Raw genomic sequence first — 22,724 nt, 5'->3', positions numbered from 1 at the left:
TAAGAGATGGGTCAAGGGTTTTGTACTGATAATTCAATGGGCCCTAAGGCCATCCCCCTGTCTCTCTCATCTAAAATACCTCCATCCCAGCCCAGACGTCCTTAACTTTGGGTTAGTATATAGAGACTATTTCTCCCTCAGTATGCTGATTGCTAAATGAGCAAGGATGTTAACCTCAAGGCCCTAAGCCTTATCTCTCTAAACTCCGCCTGGGACTTTGTTTTCCCTACTCTAATGAGTGGTTTGTGAGCTACAGGGATAGGGAATTGTTCCCTACATCCACTCTGGTTGATTATTTTCTGTCATGCTCACTCTTCCCTCTCCTTTTCCTACACTGTCTCCCCATGCCCCCTCCAACTCCAACCACCTCCTTTCTCTCCTCCCTCCCACTCACCTGTCCCTCCAAAGTCTTTCATTCCTCCTAAGTCTCACCTCCAACCTTTGATATTACTACTTTCTCACTCTGATCTTATTCTCCCTTACACACTACTACATCGTCCCTCACACCATTACTCCCCCTGCACACTAGTACTCTGCCACCCTCACCACTACTCCCTCTGCTCATTGACGCACCTTTCACTCAGTTACATCCGATTTACAATCACCCCTTAGGCTAGTTCTAAATAAGCTTGCCACACAAACATGCACACTCACACTGCAGTACCGCTTCTCGCCCTAACCAAAACCTCACCTGCTCCTGAAAGGGCTTCTACAATCCGCTGCTCCCTTGGTAGTCTACCTTGTCCTCCTCTGATGTCTCCACCATAATAACCTACACTTCTTGCTTGCTGCAAAGGTCTTTTATCCCCTTCCACCTACCTGGATAGATTCTGTCCCAGGCCAATGTGGCCCTGTCTTCCCCTCCCAGGACAGGGTATCGACGCCAACTGTTATAAATAATGGGCCAAGCCCTGTCCAATTCCTCTGCTCGAATCCATCACTGAATTTGATAATCTCAAGCTTGTGTAGCGCTTTCATACTTTAAGATATTTTCCTCTCCAGAATAAAAGCTTCTACCTTGAACCCAAGCCTATAGAATAAGCGTAACCATGTCAACCCTACCATACATTCCTTTATCTGTGTCCAAGTAAGAAACTAACAGTGCTTAACAATTTTAAGGTGAATTAGCCCTAGAAAAGGTATGTCAATATTTGTCTCTGATGCCAACACTTGTCGATGGTTTCAGAGAAAACTAAGTGAGTTGTGTTGTAGAATGTATTCTAAAACTGGCTTAATTTTTATTTGTGAATATGACAACCAATGACAATTTGAATGTTTATTTTGGAGAGATTATGACTCTTTTTTTTGTTTTGTATTTTTTGGGTCTAGAATAGTAGTTCAGACTTGCTTTTATATATATGGATGTTTGTGTATTGTGACTGGGTGATCACTGCCTATTTTGTAAGGAGCTCATCCGCCAGTCATGAATGTCCAAAAGCAACACAGTCCGCTGTCCAAAAACTAACCTGTCTGACCCTACCAGTATATCACCTAACTTGTAAGAGGATAATTACTTCCCTCTCCTGAAGGTTCTTCTTAGTACCAGTTTGTAAGATTCTTCAATAATAGGTCATCTTTAAATAGTCCCTGGATATATCTTGTCACAGTCTTTGTAACTCTTCAAGAGTGGATTGTAGTTTTCCCTTCTCTTTAATAACATTTTATGGTTTCTTTGTCAGAATAACCTTTTTTTCCCCGTGGCCAATTGTGGTTAGATTTGCCTTGGTCTGTTGGCTTTTTATTTATCTTCACTGGTCTGCTTTCTTTAAACTGGGATTCATCACAATATCTCCTTTTTATATTATCTTGATATTGTATGGATTGACTTTCCCCCTTGTGGCTCATTTCCTGAAAGGGAGACTTTTTCTCATGGTTTATACTCACGAGTTATTTGCTTAATGCATTGATCCTCTCTTGGCAGCCGGTTATCCCTGTTATCACTGTTGCCTCTTATTTGGATGGGAAAGGTTTCTGGGAGTCTTTTTCATTCGTGACCTTTTCTCAGGTCACTAGCAGTCGTAACATACCCGTCTGCGTTATGCTTCTCTTGCGGCTCTTTGCCCTTTCTTCAATGTCCTTGTTCGTTGATAAGGATGTGGAAATGCTGTGTCCTTACTTGCACAGTGGTATCGCCGATGTTAGAGGGACCTATGGGGCCACCACAGGAATTCAGTGGTCTCGCCACCACCTCCATTCGGGCTCCTGTCCCACGGACTTCTCAGTCTTTGTTGGTGCTTTGCCTTTGGCATTTCCACCTTGCTTTCTTCATTTCCCTTTTTCGGGTTTCTCGTGTCTGGCTGTTGCCGTGGCTCAGTCTTTCAAGCGTTTAGCTCGGTTTCCCTACTTAGGGTTTCTCATATCGGGTTGACGCTGTATGCCTAGCATTCCAACCCCCCCCTCTCTCTCTCTCTTGGTTCCCCCTTCGCGCCATGAATCGTGGCGTCCCAGAGCTTCTCTCGGTTTCCCTTCTTAGGGCTTCGCGTGTCAGGCTGGCACCGTAGCTCTAGATTTCCGACCTCTCTATTCCGGTCTTCATTTGGCATCCCTCTCTCACTCTTCGGGCGAGTTTCAAACTCGCAGGCTTGTCTTGTGCTGACTCTGTCTCTCCCTCTAAGGCACATAGAGTGTCCATTATTTAACTTCTTCAGTACATGAGACAATGTTGCTTAAATGTACATACTCCTTTCCAGTAGGAGTTTGGCATCTATTCCGAGTTTCTACATCCTAGTCATCATATTTAAAAGTATGTGATGTTGTAGAGGATGCCATGTAAGCCATAAGGCGGATGTCTTTAGGGAGTCCCTCACAGGAATGCGAGTCCTTGTCATTCCCAGTGAGACCCAGCTTGCCTCTGCCGCTAGTGGGGGCATTGCGGAGCGGGTTCTCCTCCCTAGACTCCCAAGCAGTGGCTCCTCCTTCGAGATAAGGTATGAATTCCCTCGATTCATCAAAGCGTGTAAACGGGAGGGGTGAATTGTGGATGGTTTGTGATTGCATACTTGTTTACATGGGTGACTATAAGGAGCTATTGTATAAACTGCATACCTTTTTTTTAACTGTACTAATAATGCCTTATTGCATGGTTTTTCAGGTGAGTCCCGGCATTCTGGTAAAGGGAGTAAGGTAACAATTTCATGTAGCAATGCAGCAGAGGACAAGCTCTGGAGACGTTGATGCTGTAAAGGAGAATTGTCTTTGCCCAATGAGTTTGATGTCCAGTCCACCCTTGGATTCGATTAATATTAATATTGAACATTTCTGGGAGAGTCAATCCCACCTTTCCACATGCAGTTAAAAGGGAGAGAACACATGTTTCATACTGTGCATTGATGTTATTCCACATTGTACAAGAAATGAAGCCTATAAACCCCTGATATAAAAGATGTTGCACGCCTAAAGAAAATATTCCACACATGCTCCTATTCTTCATGATCTCTGTACGTCGTATGTGCTGTGTTGAGTGATGTGCAGTGAACCATTATTTTATTTTTTTCAGGTCTGAAGTACTTTCATGGCTCCCAGCCTCAGTGCTGTATGTTGGCATAATTTATGCAGGTTCCAGGGCCTTGTCAAGACTGGTAAGGAATAAAGAAATGAGCATGCACATTAACATAGGGAAGTAAAAAAGCGAAAAGAAAGGAGGAGCATGAGAGATAGATGAAGAGGCAAGCAGAACAAGGAAAGGAAAGGGTGGCGAGTGGATCTTAAATATTTGTTTACGGTCACATTTTGAGTGCAAAAAGTATCGATTCATATATCATTTCCACACTCCTGGGTCTCCCCACGTTCCTGCACCACACTCCTTATGGCAATCCGTATTACAGCAACACCACCAACAACAATGTTTTTTTTCATTTTTCCAAAATTTGACTTTAATCCACCTTATAATATAAGTATGCAAAACAAAGAGGGTTCTGAGAGTCTCTCTACCAGCACAAACACAGCCCATTGAGAGTCTCAACCAAGTCTTTAACTCACTGTCCCTTTCACAGAGGAGAAATATCCCTGCATATCAGTCTTTGTCCCTGGGGCAGTACAGCACCGAAATTCTAGGCAATTCTCCTCTGAACAAGAGTACCAACAGCAACCCCATACACGGGTTTCAGGCTTGTTGGGCATCATCAATGAGGTTGTAGTTGAAGATGATCTTGGACGGTGGGAGGTTCTGAAATCGTCAGCCCCACGACTTGTCATGGTAAACGCAGAAGCAGGATATTTGAGCGAAATTCCTCAAGAATCCCGTTGAGTGGCGGGAGGGATTGCATGGGATCTTGGAGAAAGCACATGTCATCAGCGTATAGTGCGATTTTATGCGTAATCCCTTTGTGTGTGTGACCCGATATACAGGGGTGGGATCACACTAATTGTGCCAATGGTTCCATGGCAAGCGCAAAGACTATGGGAGAGAGGGGACAGCCTTGCCTCGTGCCTCTGCCAACGGGATCAACAGGGAGGTGAAGGCATTGACCTTGATTCAGGTCGTTGGCATTTGAAAATTTGCCATAATTACATTAATAAATGAAGGGCCAAAGCCATATGCACGTAATAAAACTTGTAAATATTCCCATGACATGCTGTAGAAGCACCGATGTGCATCTAACGAAAGAAGGGAGAGTCCACATACGATATGGGGAGCCAAGGTGATCAGGTCTACTACTCTCATGTTGTCATGAGTGCCCTTATGTTTGATGGAACCGGTTTGATCGGCATTGACCACCTTCTGGAGGATCTTACCCAGCCGGGAAGGCAGGATCTTGCTATAAAGTTTAGCGTCTGTGTTCAGGAGGGCTATGGGACGGTAATACTTTAAGAATAGGGTTGTGGCCGATACTTCCATGGATTCGGACACCCTCTCTGATTTAGAGAAGGAATTCAAGAGTTTGGTGAGGTGTGTGGTGTTAGAACGTCAGCAAATGCTTTGTAAAATGTGTTTGTGAAGCTGTCCGGGCCAGGAGCTTAGCCCGTCTGCAGCGAACGAATTGCTTGGAGGACTTCCTGCTGGATTATTTCTCCCTCTAGCCTTTCCCTAACCACTTCTGATATTTGGGGGAGTTGCGCCCGGTGGATACATTCCCGAATGTGTGGCATGTTTCCCTACAGTGGGGCTGAAACGTTCAGAAAAATGTCCTCCAGTACCTGTAACCTCCCTTCCTCTGAGGTAACTCTCCTCCCACCAGCGTCTCGCAACAGCCCTATATAGTTGCGTGTGGATCTTTTCATCTGCTTGGCCACCAATAACTCATTTGCCTTATTCCCCTTAGAGTAAAAATACTGTTTCGCCTTTAGCTTCGATTGATCCACCTTGCAGGACAAGTGAGTCTTTAGTGCCTGATGAGCTATTCCTAGCTTGTGTAGAGATCTCCTAATGCCTTTCACCACATGTTCCTTCTCTTTGTCATGGACTATGGGCCTCATTATAAGTTTGCCGGTCCGGAAACAAGGGTGCCGATAAGCTCACCAGCACCCTTGTTTCCAGACCGGAAAACTACATGTCTGCCTGCCGTGGCCGCTGCACCCGACAGGTCTGACCCTGCCAGGCACATCGGCCATGGTAGGCAGACCTTTCACAGAAGCGCGGACACCGTTAACGGTGCCGGCGCTTCCGAGTCCCCACTCCCATAGAGTCCTATTAGACTCTGTGGAAATGGGGACTTACATTTTACTGGCGCCTGACTTCCCGGGCCACCAGACATGTAATCTCCCGGTAGCACAGGGAAGTCAGGCGCCAGTAAAATATTACTCGTCCGGCAGCAACCCACTGGTAGCACCAGCAGGGTTACCGCCGGACTCGTAATGAGGCCCTATGTCTTCCAACATTATCTGCTGTTGTTTAAGTGCTTTGCCCCATGCCGCTGACTGTTCGATAATGACCCCCTGTAACACTGCTTACCTGGCATCCCATACTATTCAAGGGTCCAAGTCCCCACTACCATTGTCTAGGAAGTCATTCTTCCAGGCTTCTTCTATGTGAGCTATCTGGATGGTATCAGACAATATGGAGTCATTAAACCTCCATGGGGGCCTGTGGAGTGGGACTGCTGTAGCCCGATCGATCACCAGCTAAAGGGGAGAGTGGTCAGACAATGCCTTTGGCAAGATATGTATCCCCTTTACTACCGAAATAAGAGTGTTGGAGATCAAGACCATATCCAGCCTAGAGAAGCCTTTGTGTATGGTGTAGAAGATATAGTCCCTTTCGTTGGCGTGGAAAAAACTCCAAGCCTCTATCAATGAGTGCTCACGCAGCAGTGTTGTCATAGCAAAACATTTCTGTTTGTCATTAGGGGTGATAGGTAGGGATTTGTCCATGTTTGGGTTCACCACACAGTTAAAATCTCCCCCTATAATGATGTCCCCCAGTGCTGTGTCTGCCAAGGTAGTCGAAAATCCTGTTAGGAACTCCTCTTGTTTTTCATCTGGGCCATAAAGCACTGCTAGTGTGATCTCCCGGTCATTCAATGGGATATTAAGTATTAGGAACCTCCCTTCCCTGCCCCTTAGCTCTCCCAACACATTCAACCGCAGGCCTCTTCGGAACACAATGACGACCCCATGTTTTTTATAACCCCTGGTGGCAAAACATGCTTTCGGGTATAACCTGCTACACAGTCGCTTCTCATCCTTTGCCAATAAGTGGGTCTCCTGTAGGAAGACTAGGTCAGTGTCTAGGGAGGGGAGTCTATTGTCGAGCAGTCTGCGCTTTGCTCGGGAGTTAAGACCCGTACATTCAGGGTCACACACATATTAGGGAACACCATTAAGCTCCTATACAGGCCGTTGCCCCAGCATGTAGCCCAGAAAAGACATTGAGCCTATTCCCAAACCAGGAGATGTATCATTACCTTGTGCCCTGAATTCCTGTGTGACTAACGTAAGTAGAAATAAAAAGAATCATAACCCACTGATTGAAACAAGTGTTGCAAAAAGGCACAAACACCAACAACGTACCCATTTACAACAACTTTGGTACGGGCGTAAATCCCTTGTGATATCCCTTCCCCATTTCCCCCTAACATCTGTGTAACTAAGTATAAGCATGACCGTGTCAACAGGACATCCGAAGCCAAAAGAATGGTCCACATCAGATTCATGTAGAATGACCTAAAGTGAAGATAGCCCAAGGGGCACCAGCCCACAGGCTCAAGTCATAGATCCTCTAGAAGGCGCTGACTCAACATCAGTCACAGTTTCTGTCGACACGCTCTTCCTCCTGGGCTTCCTGGAGCTGCTTTGTAGATCAAACTCAAGTCTGGACACTTTCCCGGTTTTTGCCTGATATGGTGACGGGGTAGCGTCCATCAGGTCGGCAGCCTCCTCCTCTGATAAAATGGCATATTTCTGATTCTGGAATTCAAATAGGAGCCTGCACGGGAAACCCCATCGATATTTGATGTTATGAGATTGCAGCCACACCGTGACCATCAATATTTGATGTTATGAGATTGCAGCCACGCCGTGACCAAGTGCAGCTTCCTCCTGTGTGCGAGGGTCCCCAGAGAGAGATCTTGGAACAATGAGATCCTAGTTGCTCTGAATTCCACCGACTCTTTCTCCCGTGCCCTCATAATTTCCTCTTTTTGTTATGTTATGTTACTTGGCATTTATATAGCGCTCTATATAGCATTGGATCTCAAAGCGCTGGTAGATTGAACACGTTCCGCAACCATAGTTCTGGTCAGTAGAGAGCGATAGTGTCGTAGGGTGTGTGGGTGCACCAGATATGTGGGCAGCTAATGTAATTGCTGGATGGTAGCTGCAGCCTAGCGTTCGGTTTGGTGCAGAAGAAATCAGTTGGATGTGTGCAGTCTAGTGGGTGGACACCTAGACTGGGCCCTGGCTGCGTTGGGCCTGAAGGACGCAAATGTGAGCAACTAGCCCGGAATGTGCTCGGTTAGCTGCGTTTTATTAGGGTGATGAGGTGTTCATGGGGTCGTATTCGTATGTGAACAGCTAGGCTGAATTTATCAGGGGTATAGCTGTGTTCTAGTTGAATGATGGTGTATAGTAGAGAGTAAGCGTAGTGATGTGATATGATGGTTATCTTTAAAACTCCCGAGACCAGGCACGTGACCAGGCACGTGAACAGGATGGCAGGGAACACAGCGACACACGGACACAGACAGGGGGCTGGGTTTACAGCGACAGCAGGGGGGATACAGATATATAGCAATAGCATGGGGAACAGGAAAGCAGGGTACACAGTGATACACGTGTGGGCATGTTAATATTTACATTCGCATTTCTATCCAGATAAAATTCAGGCTAATGTTCACAGCTCCACCCAAGTGTGGGACATGCCAATATTTGAATTTCTATCTAGAAGCTACTTAGGCTAACGTTCACAACTACCGCAGGTTAATGTTCACAATTCTAACTAAGTGCAGTATTGCTAACGATCACAATCTAATATGGGTCTGGGCAGGCTAATGTTCACAATTCTAACTAAGTGCGGAAGTGTGGTATTGCTAACATTCACAATCTCGTCTGGGCCTGGCGCAGGTCAATGTTCACAAATCTACTAAGTGCGTTATTGCTAACAGTCACAATCTAGTATGGGCCTAGCCAGGCTAATGTTCACAATTCTAACCAAGTGTGGCCTTGCTAACATTCACAATCCTGTCTAGAGGAGACGCAGGATACTGCTTACAAGTCTAACTAAGAGCAGCATTGCTAACAATCACAATCCTATCTAGATGCGGCGCAGGCTAATGTTCACAAATCTAATAGTGCAGCATTGCTAACATTGTCAATCCTGTCTGGGTCTGGCGCAGGCTAATGTTCACAAATTTAATAGTGCGGTATTGCTAGCATTCCCAATCCTATCTAGAAGTGACAGAGGCTACCGTTTACAAATCTCACTAGGTGTGGCCTTGCTAACATTCACAATCCTATCAAGAAGAGATGCAGGCTAATGTTCACAATTCTAACCAAGAGCGGCATTGCTAACATTCACAATCCTATCAAGAAGAGAAGCAGGCTAATGTTCACAAATCTACTAAGTGCGGCATTGCTAACATTCACAATCCTATCTGGAAGTGACGCAGGCTACTGTTTTCAAATCTCACTAGGTGTGGCATTGCTAACATTCACAATCCTGTCTGGGTCCGGCGCAGGCTAAAGTTCTCAATTCTAACTAAGTGCAGCATTGCTAACATTCACAATTCTGAGTTAAGGTAATGTTGAGTGGTAGGGTTTTCTGGAGTAGAGTAATTGCTCTACTCCCCACCCATGCCACACCTACTTTTTGGTTGCTTCTGGTTGATGGCTGGTCGCTGGCTTCCCCGGCGGACACCTGCTGACACATTCTGGAGCTGCCTCTGTTGGAGCCACCCTTTGCCTTGGGGCCCTTAGCCACAGGGGCTGGCTGCCCTGGGAGTGTCAGTGAAGTCCAAAGGTGGGCCAATCGGGGTCATGGGTGGACTGGGAGGCGGGAGGGAGAAGGAAGCAGGGAAGCAACAGAATGAAACGAGGGGCAGGGGGCCCAAGAGCAACCAAAAACAAATGAAATGAGGCCCACGAGGGGTCGTGGGCAGCGTGGCTCACCTGCAGCAGCGGCTGGTGGAAGACACGAGCAGGAAGCTGAACGAGCAGCCAGGCCACCGAGGCCAGGAGAAATTAGCCAATCATGGTCAGGGATGGGCTGGGAGGTGGGAGGAGGGAGGGAGAAGGGAGCAGGGAAGCAACAGAATGAAACTAGGGGCAGGGGTCCCAAGAGCAACCGAAAAATAAATGCAATGAGGCCCAGGACGGGTTGTGGGCAGCGTGGCTCACCTGCAGCATTGCCTGGTGGAAGAGGCGAGCAGGAAGCTGAACCAGCAACCAAGCCACCGAGGCCAGGAGAAATTAGCCAATAGGGGTCGGGGCAGGCTGGGAGACGGGAGGAGGGAGGGAGAAGGAAATTGCTGGAAATAATTAACCCTTCTGAGCACATCTGGGACTAGGTTATGCTGTTGTTGTGCAGAAGAGTAGACGCATTTTGTTCTGTCAAGCTCCAGCATTGCCGTCTCTGGGAGAAATAGGTCACCAACGTATCCAGACAGATCTCGATCCAGTATCTGCCAGGGTATCCCACGTATGCAGACATTATTTCTTCTGGACTTATTTTCCAAGTCCTCCTGTTGCGACCAAATCGGGTCCAGATGCTCCTCTATGCCCACCACTCTATTTGTCAGTTCTGCCTGGTCATGCACCTGTTCACAAAGAGTGTTCTCTACCTCGTTCAACCGCGACTCCGGCCCCAATAGATGGGAGTTGAGGTCAGCCACCAGTTTAACTAGTGTCTCCTTTGTATCCTTGATTTCTTTAGTAAGGTCTTGCTTCAAGGAGGCGAGCATGCCCAACATATCCTCCTTAGTGAACAATGGGCAAGCAGGAGCCGGACCTGATGGAGGAGAATGGACCTCTGCATGGACCTCACAGGCTTGTTTCTCTTTATCTGGCATGCCCAGCAGAGATTTAATTTTGCCCCCTTTGGTTTTGGAGCCCACTTTAGCCATTGCCACACCTGCAGGGTCGTGCTCCAAGTTGCAGAGTTGTGAGCCCTCCTCCAGGGGTTCACCAGCCTTGTATGCCCCCGCCGGGTGACCCCAGCTGCGCTCTAGGTTTACCATTGAGGGTTCAAGAAAACAGCGGATGACCTTATTTTCTGCGGTGGTGCCAAACCAGTTGGATCCCAGTCCTGGCCTAGTATTGCCCACAAACCTGTTGGAGTTCTTGGATATCCTGTGATGAATGTTTCAACTACAATTCTGTTCACAAATGTGTAGAAGAGCAGATGTCACCAAGGCCAGTCCACAACCGACTCAGGCAAGCAGCAGCACCAGAGCCCAAGCCAAGCGGTTGTGGGAGGGCATCTCGCTGAGCTCCGGGTGCTTAGATGAGCTTCCAGCCTCAACGGGCCATTATGAACAGCTTCGGGAAGTACGTGAGCTTAGTATTGGTCCTGTTCAGGCTGGGTGGTGCAGCAGCCCGCTTCTTCGCCTACCGCACCACAGCCTGCCTCATGCCCCAGATTCAACCCCCACCACTGGGGAGTGGGGGGCACTTGTGCGGTGCACCAGCAGTCTGCAACATTGTTATGTTCTCTGCTGGGGGGGGCAAGATCATAGCCAATTTCCATGTATCCGGCGCAGCAGCTTAGGCAGGCACCACACCTCCGTCACCACCCGGTCTGAATGCCTTCAAGCTTTCACAGCTCCAGCTCCGTGGACTCCCCAGCCCAAGGTGTCGATGGGACCGGTCCACTCTCGCTCGTCTATTTCAACTCTGACATCTGAGAGTGCTCCTATGGTCCACAATACACCAGAGGCATCCACCATCTTGTCTTCGCAAGCCGAAGTGGCCTGGATTTATTCTTCGCAGACATTTAATCTGACCGGGTATATCCGGTAATGACAGCAGGGGGTCCCGTATCGCCAGGTAACTCTTGCCGCAGTGTGGGGGAAAAAATTGCATTATAAGGCTCAATTTTAAGGGGATTGCAGGATCGCACGACGGAGCCTACTGCAAACACATCCAGCTCCAGTGCCGCCTGGCTACGCTCCCATTGTGAACATGTATTTGCCTTGATAAAGCCTTTGTAAAGGTAAAACACGGCCACATGCACAAGTGTTGGCTTTTTCTTGTATAACTGAAATGTCTTACATGACTGATTTGTCAAAGCACACATTAAAGTTTTATGTGAATTTTTTTATTATTACTTGTTTTAATTGAAAATCAATGTTTACAAGGAATTCCTTTTATCACAACGTTTTACACAATATTGAGGAAGAAGGCCTGCACAAATTTAAACTCATTTCATAAAATGAATACTAAGATTTGTTTTATTACTCTGCGCAATTGTGCCTCCTGTGTTCTTTTTGACTGTTCTCTTTGATTATCATGTGATGGTAGAGTGACCCCGTTACTAACAGGACAACAAGTGCAAGGTGGCTATGTCTTCACTTTTAGACTTTTAAAATGTAAGCAAATACAGCAATACCATTTTCGTTTTTCAAGCAATTTATTTTACTGTTTCAATTTTAGTTACAGGGCATTTCTGGGTAAGGCATAATAACACCTTAGCTGAGATGCAGGGTAGAGTCTTTTGGTAGAGGGCTGACAACCTTTGCTGTTATTCTACCCCCATCAATAGTTGACCTGATCAGTTTGAAATCACTATCAACGTGCAAACATAGACACAGAAGATATTGAACTATTATGACCACATAGAATCCATTTATTGGTATACTTGCTCATAGTATCTCTTCTGGTTTGGAACAACCTAAAGAAATGTCAATGGGGATCATTTTGATGTGGCCATGAGGGTGGACTGTTGAAGTGGACCATTCTGCATCCCTTTCTGGGTTCTGTTATGCGAGATTTTGGACTGTATCCACATGGAGCAAATGTTCCCACAGGAATTTGGGTGGTTGCTGGGTTTCTAAGCAAATATCTCCTCCATTTGGGTTTTCCTCCCAATTCACAGACTTCTGCAATTTAAAAGCATTGTGGCTGGCATTGTCATGGATCCCAATAACCCGTCCTCCCTTTTTATACACAAAAAGATGGACACAATCAACAGTGATGGATGCTGCTTCTCCAACTTAGAAATTGTGATGTGCCCCGAAAGGCATGTGGATTATCCGCACTGAAAGGGAAAATGGAGAGAATGCATTTCCTTACCCGCTTCCTGCTATGTGCAGGAACTCCTGTCATTAATGGCGCGAATGAGTACAAATATGGCAATAGTTTCTGTGTGTGTGATTACTCATCTGCGTCATTTAACTTGCTGATCAAAATGAGCATGTGTTTTTCATGTTGATGTTATTCCTTTTCAGCTACTGTCTACTGTAGTTTCTTGAAATTAGGGATGAACAGTTTTGTGAGTTCATAAACTTCACTAAACTTGAGGAACTCTGACAACAGAGAGAGACTCTGATGCCAAGGTGTTGATTTAAAGGCTTTTACTTTGTGCTAGGTTACTTCACCAGTAGCTCTGCTTGATCTTCTTCTGGTCTCGGGATATGGCAGGCTCCCAACAACCCTCGATCTCTGTTCTTCGTTTGATCGCTTAGTTTAGTAAGCTCAATAGTATCTCGGGCTTCCCCCAGGCAGAGTCTTCTTCCTAGAAGGCAGAAAGACAGAATGACAGTGTATCGAGCTGATCAGCTCTTATAGTGAATTGGTTCTGTCTAGCCAATTCCTGCCTGTCTTCATTTGTTTGCAGACCTCTCGTCTTTTATGCAGGCTCTGCCCCCTTTCTCTTGCAGTCCATTTACCCGTATGGGCCTCCATGACACCTTCCTTGTCTGAGCCGTGTTGTACCATTGTACTTGTAAAGGGCTGCCTCTCTCTTTTCATCCTAGTGGGGGCCTTCTTTCACTACTGCAGGCCTCCTTCAACCCCAGGCTAATCACTATAGGTCGGTAACCCCTACTATCTACAAAGCTGTTTATCTGAAAATCCAGGCCTAAAGGCAAACACCTGTTCTAGATCTCCCGGATTGGGGTGAAAACATCAACTTTTTTATTGTGAGGTAGAAAACCTCGTATTTAAAACATATTTTAGCTAAATGAAATGCAGGGGGAGCCCCCTAACACTCTCTCCCCATAGCCCCCCCACTTTAATGTATACCCCAAACCTCCATCTATTTATTCATCTAAATTCATTGTTTTAAATTCAAGGTTTTCTACCTCTCCGTAATGGTCTGCGAAATTTTCGAGTGATACCGATCTCCCTCAGGGAGTAATGTAGGCAGTACCTACTCTGAGTTCCCCTGTGTGATGTAACATAACGTTTTGTGCCTTAAAGACACTCAGGCCTCACTTGGTCTTATCCTTCTGTACTCTGATGTTCCCCTCCCTATGTCTCTGTCACTTTCCCTTTCCTCCTCCTCCTACTCTCCCCATCTTACTCCACCCACAGTTTCTCCTCTCTCTTTCTGACAATTTCTCTATCCCTCTGACGGTCTTCTATTTACTTTCTACCTCCACCCTCCGATCTTACTTCCGTCTTCTCCCTCTCTTCACGCTTCACATTACTACTTCTGTCCTCTCCACACTAATAGTAGTCTTCCCTCCCCACACCAATACAACTCCAACTCCACCCACACCTTTTCACAAAGTCACTCTCTTTGCTCTTCCCAGTCATCTTTTCATTCATTCCCTACTCTCTCTATTAATCTCGCTCACCTAGCGCGCACACCCACACCTGAGTGCCACTTTCTCCGACCAACAAATACCTCCCCTTGGACCTTCAGCAGTTCTTCTCCGCACTCCTTTGCTCCTTCCTTCCTCTGCCTGGTCTCTTGGTCCTCATTCTCCTCCTGTGACCTCACCCGAATAACCCACAACATCCTGCTTTGCGTCCTCCCTTTTTGTCCACCCTCCTACCCCTCTATTGGCCGTTTTCCTCTGCTGGATCCCTGTGCCAACCGCTGACTCCTTTTCCGCAGGGAGGTGTTGCAAGCAAGAAAGCCTTCAAAAGGGATATTAAGCCCCGCTCCTTGGGCATGCACACTTCTGCCGTTCTCTGTCAATGGGGCCCAAAACGTTTAATGCCCCAGTTTATGTGAAGGCCTTCTGGGCGGTTATGGATGGTGGGTTTGTGAGGGTCCTGCTCTGCAGCCCCTCGCAGGTAAGTACAATGGGCCTCATTACAAGTTTGGCGGTAGCCTTGCCGGTAAAACGCCAGACCCAGTAATTGTCCATTCCCTGGCGGCGGAAAAAAATACTCCCCATTCCCACTGAGCCCAATAGGGCTCAATGGGAATGGGAAGGTCGGATGCACTGGCACCATTCGTGAATGGTGCCGGTGCACCCGACATGATCTGCTCGCGGGTGCCTGTATGCCCGCCAGGTCAGACCTGGTGGGCGGGAAGGTACCCGCAAGCAGAACTCGTAGTTCTCCAGCATGGGGTCTGGCATGGAGTCCTTCTCTACATGAGTCTTGTCCCCATGAAGACAGTAGAGGCATCGCGAATGTTCGTCCTCCTTAAACACATTCTGCAGCCCGCATCCAGGGCAGCTGCCAAACAGCTTGGGTCTGGGTGACGAACTCGCGTCCTGGGCCATCTCGAAGTAGGCCGCGAATCTTCTGGAAAATCCTGCAATGGGTACCCGTTAACGGGAGTAGAAACGGTGGAGCTTGAGGCTCGATTAACCGAAAAAATGTGAAAATTCACCTGAAAAAGCACGAAACACGCAGTAAAAGCTCGAGAGCTAAGCACGAGGACTCCCAACACTTGAACGTGCGGTAAAAATCTGAAGATGGCTGCCAGAGGCGGGGCTTAGGGAGATGGCAGTCATTGGCTGTAGTCAGTATGACGCAGAGATCAGTGATTGGTTACTACTACGAAAGAGAGATCAGAAACGAAACTGATACTGATTTTTTTCTTTACCGAGGATTCCCAGCCTGACGACGGGGAATATTCATGAGCATGTGAATCCATGCCAGACCCATGCTGGAGAACAACAGTTACAGGTAAGTAACTTGTTCCTTTGCCGGTCCGGTAACAACGCTACTGGCAAGCTTACCGGTACCGTTGTTACCGGACCGGCAAACTTTGAATGAGGCCCAATGTCTTTGAGCATGTAAGAAATGCAAGAATTATCTGCACAGTGACTAGCGCTAGTGTTGTGCTGGCCAGGCAGCTGCTTGATTTCGTCCGGCTGCTGTGGTGTCTGCTCTGTGTCTTTTTTGCTTGGCTCTGTCTCTCCTTGGGTTGGGTTGTTCACTGGTTGTTCCACCTCCGGGGCTGCTAGTAGTGGCAGTCCGATGGAGCAAAATGGAGGAAACTGGCACGAATCGGCAATGTAGGTATGGGGTGATTGACAGTGGCATTCAATTCATACATGGAGACACATGAAGAAGGAACGGGACTGGGGCCCTCCCATCTTCCATACCCCTTCTCTTGGGCAGGACTGGCACTGGAAATTCCTGTGGTAGGCTTCACACCCCAGGCTGAGATAGGTCCCCCGCCCCTCTTGAGAGGTTTAGGTTATGGGCCCTGTTACAACATATAAACATTTGCGGAATAAAACATCAAAACAAAGTTTAAAATCCTCTAGCTCCTAAAATATAATTGATCTAATTAAAAACCTCTCCCCTCAAATTTACCAAACATGGACATGAGACATGAAACGTGACATTTCTCTAGGTATTGAATATATTGTGAAAGTCATCTAACAATGGCAATTTGAAAATGGAGATTGAGCCCTTAGATTTGGGAAAGTCTTCAAAGCCATTTAACATGCAAGATATCAGAAACACTCTCTGAGATTCACAGAACACCTGAGATTTGTTTCTTGTTGGCCAAATATCTGAGAATCGGGACGTTTTTAACTCGAGACATTTTGGAATCACCTACTTTTAGATTACCAGCTGAGGTTTGAAACGTTAGTGTAAGCAAAATAACACGTGAAACCTATATGGCTCTGTGAAATTAGATTTAGGAAACTTTTTTTACAATTTTCTCTGGGAGGATAGCTCGGGGTGGGCAACGCACTCACCTTGTGAACAAGACAATGCCCTGCAAGAACGGTTTGAGCCCGGTCTGCTGCTTAGAAGCTGTTTGCATTTTTTTATCTGAACTGAGATGTACAAAACTCTTTTCGAGAATGATAGCAATAAACCATAATCCTGTCTGGACTCTACACAACAGACACTAAATGTAGATGCTTATATCATCTACCACAAGAAAAGAGTAGGTCTTTGTCAATGACAAGAAAATCACAACTTTCCTCAGTGGAAAGAATTATAAATCTTTTCAAATTAATACAATAATTACAGTATTCCTGAAACACAAACCTTATTCTGTTGGTTTTTAACTCTTCCTGTAATGTGAGAGTAGAATTGGCCAATTCAGTTAACAATCCAGACGTGTTGCAGTGCCAACTAGTAAGCATCCCTGTACGTTGACCTCTAGTTGAGAGCAACAAAGCAAAACATTCTGGGTATGCATATTAGCTTAAGCAGGCATTTTTTAGCTCCATTTGAGGTACTTTTCTGTATCTTCTGGAGATGGTGCTGTAGCATGTGTGGCTTGTTCACTAATATACCATATTCTGCAACACACGGATTACCAATCGGTCAGAAACACAAATGTGGTTGTATGTAACCTTGACAGCATTCTGTCTTGGGTTGATAATGCTTTATATAAAATAACTGCCCTATAAGATTCTGACAATGATCTCACATGGAGCTAATAATGCAAGCTTATCAACTAATTTCAGGGATGTTTACTAAGTGGCTCGGTGGCATGTGCGACTTTTTAACTGAAATGGTCTATTCTGATCCGATATTTCTGAAAGACAAGAGTGCTGCTGTGCTGCCTGTTGGCAAAGTACTATCATACAGTGGCACATGGCGACTTAAATTATTGAAACATAACAATTATTGTTATAGACTTTTCTCTTGTTAACGTCTCACACAGAGTTGTCAGGTATATCATCTTCCAATATTAGTCTACTGGTGTCAGTCTGTGTACACGGGCCAAAGAACATAAGGAAAGGAATTTCCAAATAGTTAATACATGTTTCTTTAAGCAACAGCTCCCTCTAGTGGTGACAATAGGTGAAGTGGGCAGTCTCTACTGCGCATGACTGCATCGGACAAACCTACATCTGGCCTTTTATTATATTGTATGATGATTACAGTATTAATTAGTCTTTTGGGTGTTTATTACTTCAGCTGAGTCTTGGAGTGAATTCTGGAACTCTGCTTGCCTGAATCCTGTTTTCCTGCTCCATTGTACTGCCTGGAGGTGGAGCCCAAACACTCCTCAAAGACCCCTGACTCTTGTGGAGCGAACGCAGTGTCAGATGAGTCTTGGGAGTACTTGGGAGTTATGGAGGAAGAAGTCTTCTTGCGGAAGTCAGAACTGCGTCCAACTCTGCAGTCGATCACGCACTCAAAGACAAGACTGCTGAAACAGCCTTCCACACGCCCGCGACTTCGGTGGGGATCCGCTGGGTCCAGTGGAATGGATATCTCTTCTGTCTGTCCAGCTGCTAGCAAGGCGTCTTATGAAGGCCCTCCCCCTATCCAAGTAAGTGCTCGTCCTGATGGCTGTGACTTTGCTCCCAAACAAGTTGGTATCCACACTGCCCCATTAAAGGAGACACCCACTTTACGGCCTGATTCACTTTTTACCTGCCTTAAGTGCCACCAACGTCTTTTTTCAAATGTCTCCAACGTTTGCAACGCGTGTACTCCTATTCTACCTTCCAACAGTCGAACAAGCTGCACGAATTCGCTCGAACTGGCACCTCCCCTCATCCTTTACCTTCCTCCATACGTACAGCTCCCTACTCTGTTGAACATGGTGGACGTGAGATCTCTACCTTGGCAGTGATTTGTACTAGCACTGAGACTACTGATGCCTCTCTTCTCGCCCACTTACTTGCCACGGACAGCGGTGGGCGCTTTTCCGTTTCTTGTGGATCCCCGCTTTTGGGTGTCCCAATGCTACGTGTGCTGGCTTGGCGTGTTGTGGATAGGTACCTCTCGGACGCAAATATGGATGCACCCTCAAATTCACTGTTTTTTTCTGTGTCTGAAACCCCAACACATTGCAGGACACTAGGGCTTCAAGACTGTGTTAATACCTGCCCTACCTTTGAATTCATCCCTAATCCTAACACTCCTAGCCCGTCCGTCTCGAATACTGCCATTACTACGGATAAAACTTGGTGTGTACGCCAAACTGTGTAGGTGGCCACAAACACTGCCTGTCTTCTTGGGGTGCGCGCAGTAGGTGAATTCTCGTTGACTGATTTGGCCCTATTTGTAAGTCCACAATCTGCGCATGAGTGTGCGGTGGACAATGAATGCAGGCAAATAGCAACAGGCCCTGATGATGTATTTGAACCTATAAAAGAGCTGGTCTTTACGGTGCCCCAGCTAATAGCGACTCCCCAAGAACAAACTAACCTTACTGTGGGACCTGAGATGACAAACCTTGGCTGCCTGACAAACGGGAATCCCGAACTGCACTCTAGTGTGGAAAGGTTTTCGGAGAGGAATTCGCTAGATGTAGTAAACAAATTACTAAAAGACCTAACAAAACTAAACAAATCGAGAACTGAGAAAAAAAACTTTAGATCTGGGTATTTTCAACAATGTTCAAAATCCAGCTGATAAAAACAGAAAAGTATCGACTCCTAACTGCTTAGGTCTTACTAGTAAGCGATGCCGGTTAGAAGATAGTGACTCGCCGGGCCCCAACTGCTCGCAACAAAGAGCACCAAAGAAACAGTCCTTACAAACTTCTAAGCCAAATTTGACAGTTGGGAAAATCCTGGAAAGCGTCCACATTCCACTAACAAAGACCCGACAGTCTCAACCTACTGACACCTTATCAGACGCATCTTCAACTGACTCCTCCATTATCAAAAGAGACTTTCCTAAAATAAGACGTACACTAAACAAGACACAATCTTCACGGTTCACCTCTTCTGTCTCATCTGAAGGGATTGTTAAAAAACTGCTCCAAACCTACTCTGACTTCAGCTATGTCTATGACGATCTGTCCATTTCTTAAATTGTATGAGCAGCTGAAAGACAGCGTAAATGACCTGAGCACATTGGTGGCCCATCTGAACTCTAAAATGGTGAACATAGAAAATGATAACAATCTTTTCAAACAACTGATTTATGATTCAAACAATAAAATTGATGACGCTTTAACTGTTCTAACTGAGCAAAAACAAAACAATAGTGAGGATAAGAAACTATTGCCAGAAGTTGCGAAACAGGCTCTCAGCCTTCTAAAATCACAAAACTCAAACATGCGGCAGGCTATCGGCTAGTCTGCGTCGCATATTCAAACTATATGCGACAAATCTAACAAAGGTACCTCCACTGACGCCGCTACAACACATGCTGTGGTATATTTATTGCCAGAACAAATAAGATCAACGTATGCAAAGGAATCTTCCACGATCTTGACTTCTACCACTCAGCGAACTTCGGAAACTGAGTTAATGGTCCTCCCCGCTCAAACGCTATTAAATGTCTCGCCAAAATCTAGAAACTAAAACATTTCACAGCTTCCATGTGGTGAGGAAATAGGGAGTTTTTCTGATGCCGTCGTAAGCTCTCAGTCTGCGAAAAATATGGTCAAAGCTGATGTGCAATCTCCAGACTCTTCTGAAAACACTGTAGATCAAACCCAAGATCAGGAAAACCTCTACGAGGACGTCAAGTCATCTGTCACCCCAAACCCTGCATCCTTTCCGATTTTTAATCCTCGGATTAACAGTGCTATACTGGGTGGCCTGAAAGCGCCCCAGTCAAAGAAATCTAAAAACATCCAGATTAAAACTTCCACAATGACAAACAACTCAAGAAAGTTCTTGCGAAACATTAAAGCTGTTTACATGAACCTACAAGTTGCGTCCGCCCCTGAACAGGATGCCCCAGTGCCTAAGGATCGATCGATTGTTGACCTTACTGAAGGCCAACAAGCAATTCGAGCTCCAGATTCACTTGAGCCATTGGTGGGGCGTTCATCTGGTGAGGGAAATTCCATGCCGATGTCCTCTGACATCTCTGTCAATTTGCTTGATTTGTCAACCTACAACAACGAAGTGGAGTCTGAAACTTCAACTGCGGACCAGGAAACGGCCGTCGGACAAACGAATGTGCCAACTTCACTTGCAGCAAAATTACCTGTTCTGGCTCTGTTGCCTTCTGCTCGTGGAAAAAACGCAAGGGTTTGCATCTTAATCCCACCAGAGATGCCACCAGCAGAGTTGCGACCTGTTCCCCCAAGCCCGCCCTTCATGACGCTGTGTCAGAGAAGGGACAGGCTAACCAAAGACCGTAAATCCTCACCTATGCTAACTAATCGAGATACAAATTGGTCTGTCTCTAGCTTTCTAAAATCTACGAATGCTCTACCGGGACCTAAGGGAAGTGAGCACCGGGACTACAAGTCCGTCCCAGAAAGATCCTCAGGCAATACTGTGCCCAAAAAAATTATACGGGCGCAAATAAAAAACCATACTCAAAATACTGCCTGGCACTGGAACGTATTGAGGAGAAGGATGAGGCCCTTGTGCTCAGTCGTAAGAATGTATTGCGTCTCCTCCACTATCTTCCCTCCCTACAAATGATTGAGACACAAGCCTAATGATTCAGTTAAAAGGCTGATAACTGATCACACACGATCTGCCTCAAATAATGCTTGTGCCGCAGCCAAACTTGCTTGCGTGGATGAGATGGAGAAACGCCAAGCCAAAGTCCCAGCTGATGACCCTGACTTTGAAACTGAACCAACATCGATGCTTCCTACTGATCAAATTAAAATGACTATTGCCCAAAACATTAGCCTACCTTTGACTAATGTAAATGAAGCAAAAACAGGCCTGCCTGCTGATTCTTCCAAAGACTGGAGCCGGCTTTCGAAAGCTTTGATTCCCCAACAACAAAGTTAACACCAAACTGAAAATAAAGAACTTATAACCACTATAGCCAGCTGGAACACTGGAGGCCATGTGCATCTGAAAAAATCTACCTGGCTTGGAAATATTGACATCATGTGTGCCCAGGAAACTTGGCTGACTATATGCCCTGTCATTGAAGGCTTTGAAATAGCTTTCAGCCCCGCCATAAAAAAAAACATGGGCAGGCCAACAGCCGGTCTCCTGACTCTAGTTCGTAAAAGTTCGGGCCACACGATTATTCGATCTCATAACCACACTCCCTATATTCAGACAACGGTAATCCAGTCTGCAAACTCTGCAATCAGAAAAAGGACCTTTTCCATGTCCTATATTGGCAGCATAAAGCCACTCCTGCCCCTGTCTTTATTGATCAGATTGAAAGGGGCCCCTAGGGGACCCTAACGTCTATGGAAACAAGGCGAGTCACCACACACGATAGAGACGCCAGACACGAGGTTGTATTCCCAAAGCTAGGGTTTTATTGCAAAGCAAAAGTCTCAGTTGGCCAACTCGGTCTCACGCCCCGCGACGTGTATCTCTAGACCTCGAGGGACGCAAGAGAGCGAATTACGTACATCAGTTACATATATATAAAATGCATATGAAACAATTGGCTATGACATGTTTAACACCCCCCTTATTGGGTTTCTTTGAACTTGGTGTGATGATGGACATCTCCGACCACTATGACACCTTCAAACATCTATTCTAGTAACAATTTGCAATTTGTGAGTGCGAAGGCATCTTTCGGTTACTGAAAAGAACACGGCGCTTCTGTTCTTGGAAGCGAACTACATACGGGGGGGGGGAGTTGCATTCCGGACCTTGCTGTCTATCAGGTGCTATTCGCGTCCTGGAAGCCGACAGGCTCTAGCGGGCTCAGCAAAGGGGGGCCGTAAGAAAAGCATAATTCAAGCCTTTAGCAGTATTATTCTAACATATTCTACCATATAACGAGACTGGCTGGCAGCTGTGAAATGATTAAATGCCCTGCAGCTCTGCTTCAAGGCTACAGTCGGGAGGGAGCCGGGCATTCTTCCTGCCGCTGCCTACGTTTGTGTTTCAGCGAACTCTTGTTATCCTCACGGCCCTGCGGCCTTGTCCTTTTCACATACAGACAACAATGTTTCACAATCGAGCAGTGTAAGCGGAAAATATACTGCGAAGCAATAGGAACAGAAAGCAATGAGCAATGGTTAGAAAACAAAATAGCGATTCTTATTACATCAAAATGGCCGTTCATTGGCAAACTCAAAAACCTATATTTTGTCATATCGTGCATGAGACGGTTAGCCC

The 22,724-nt window shown here is 46.2% G+C and overlaps 1 protein-coding gene across 4 annotated transcripts in view; it reads left to right on the top strand.

Moving 5' to 3' along the window:
• Positions 1 to 22,724, top strand: part of TMEM241 (transmembrane protein 241) — a 1,254,706-nt gene that overhangs the window by 342,457 nt on the left and 889,525 nt on the right. For all 4 annotated transcript variants that reach the window (XM_069620899.1, XM_069620898.1, XM_069620897.1 and 1 more), the window contains one exon: positions 3,497 to 3,578. In XM_069620899.1, the coding sequence (XP_069477000.1) occupies positions 3,497 to 3,578 (82 nt within the window). The remainder of the gene's footprint in view (positions 1 to 3,496; positions 3,579 to 22,724) is intronic.

The sequence above is a fragment of the Ambystoma mexicanum genome, chromosome 5q (genome assembly GCF_040938575.1).
Source record: "Ambystoma mexicanum isolate Mex_15411 chromosome 5q, UKY_AmexF1_1, whole genome shotgun sequence".
NCBI lineage: Eukaryota > Metazoa > Chordata > Amphibia > Caudata > Ambystomatidae > Ambystoma > Ambystoma mexicanum.
This window is presented reverse-complemented; position numbering and strand designations above follow the sequence as displayed.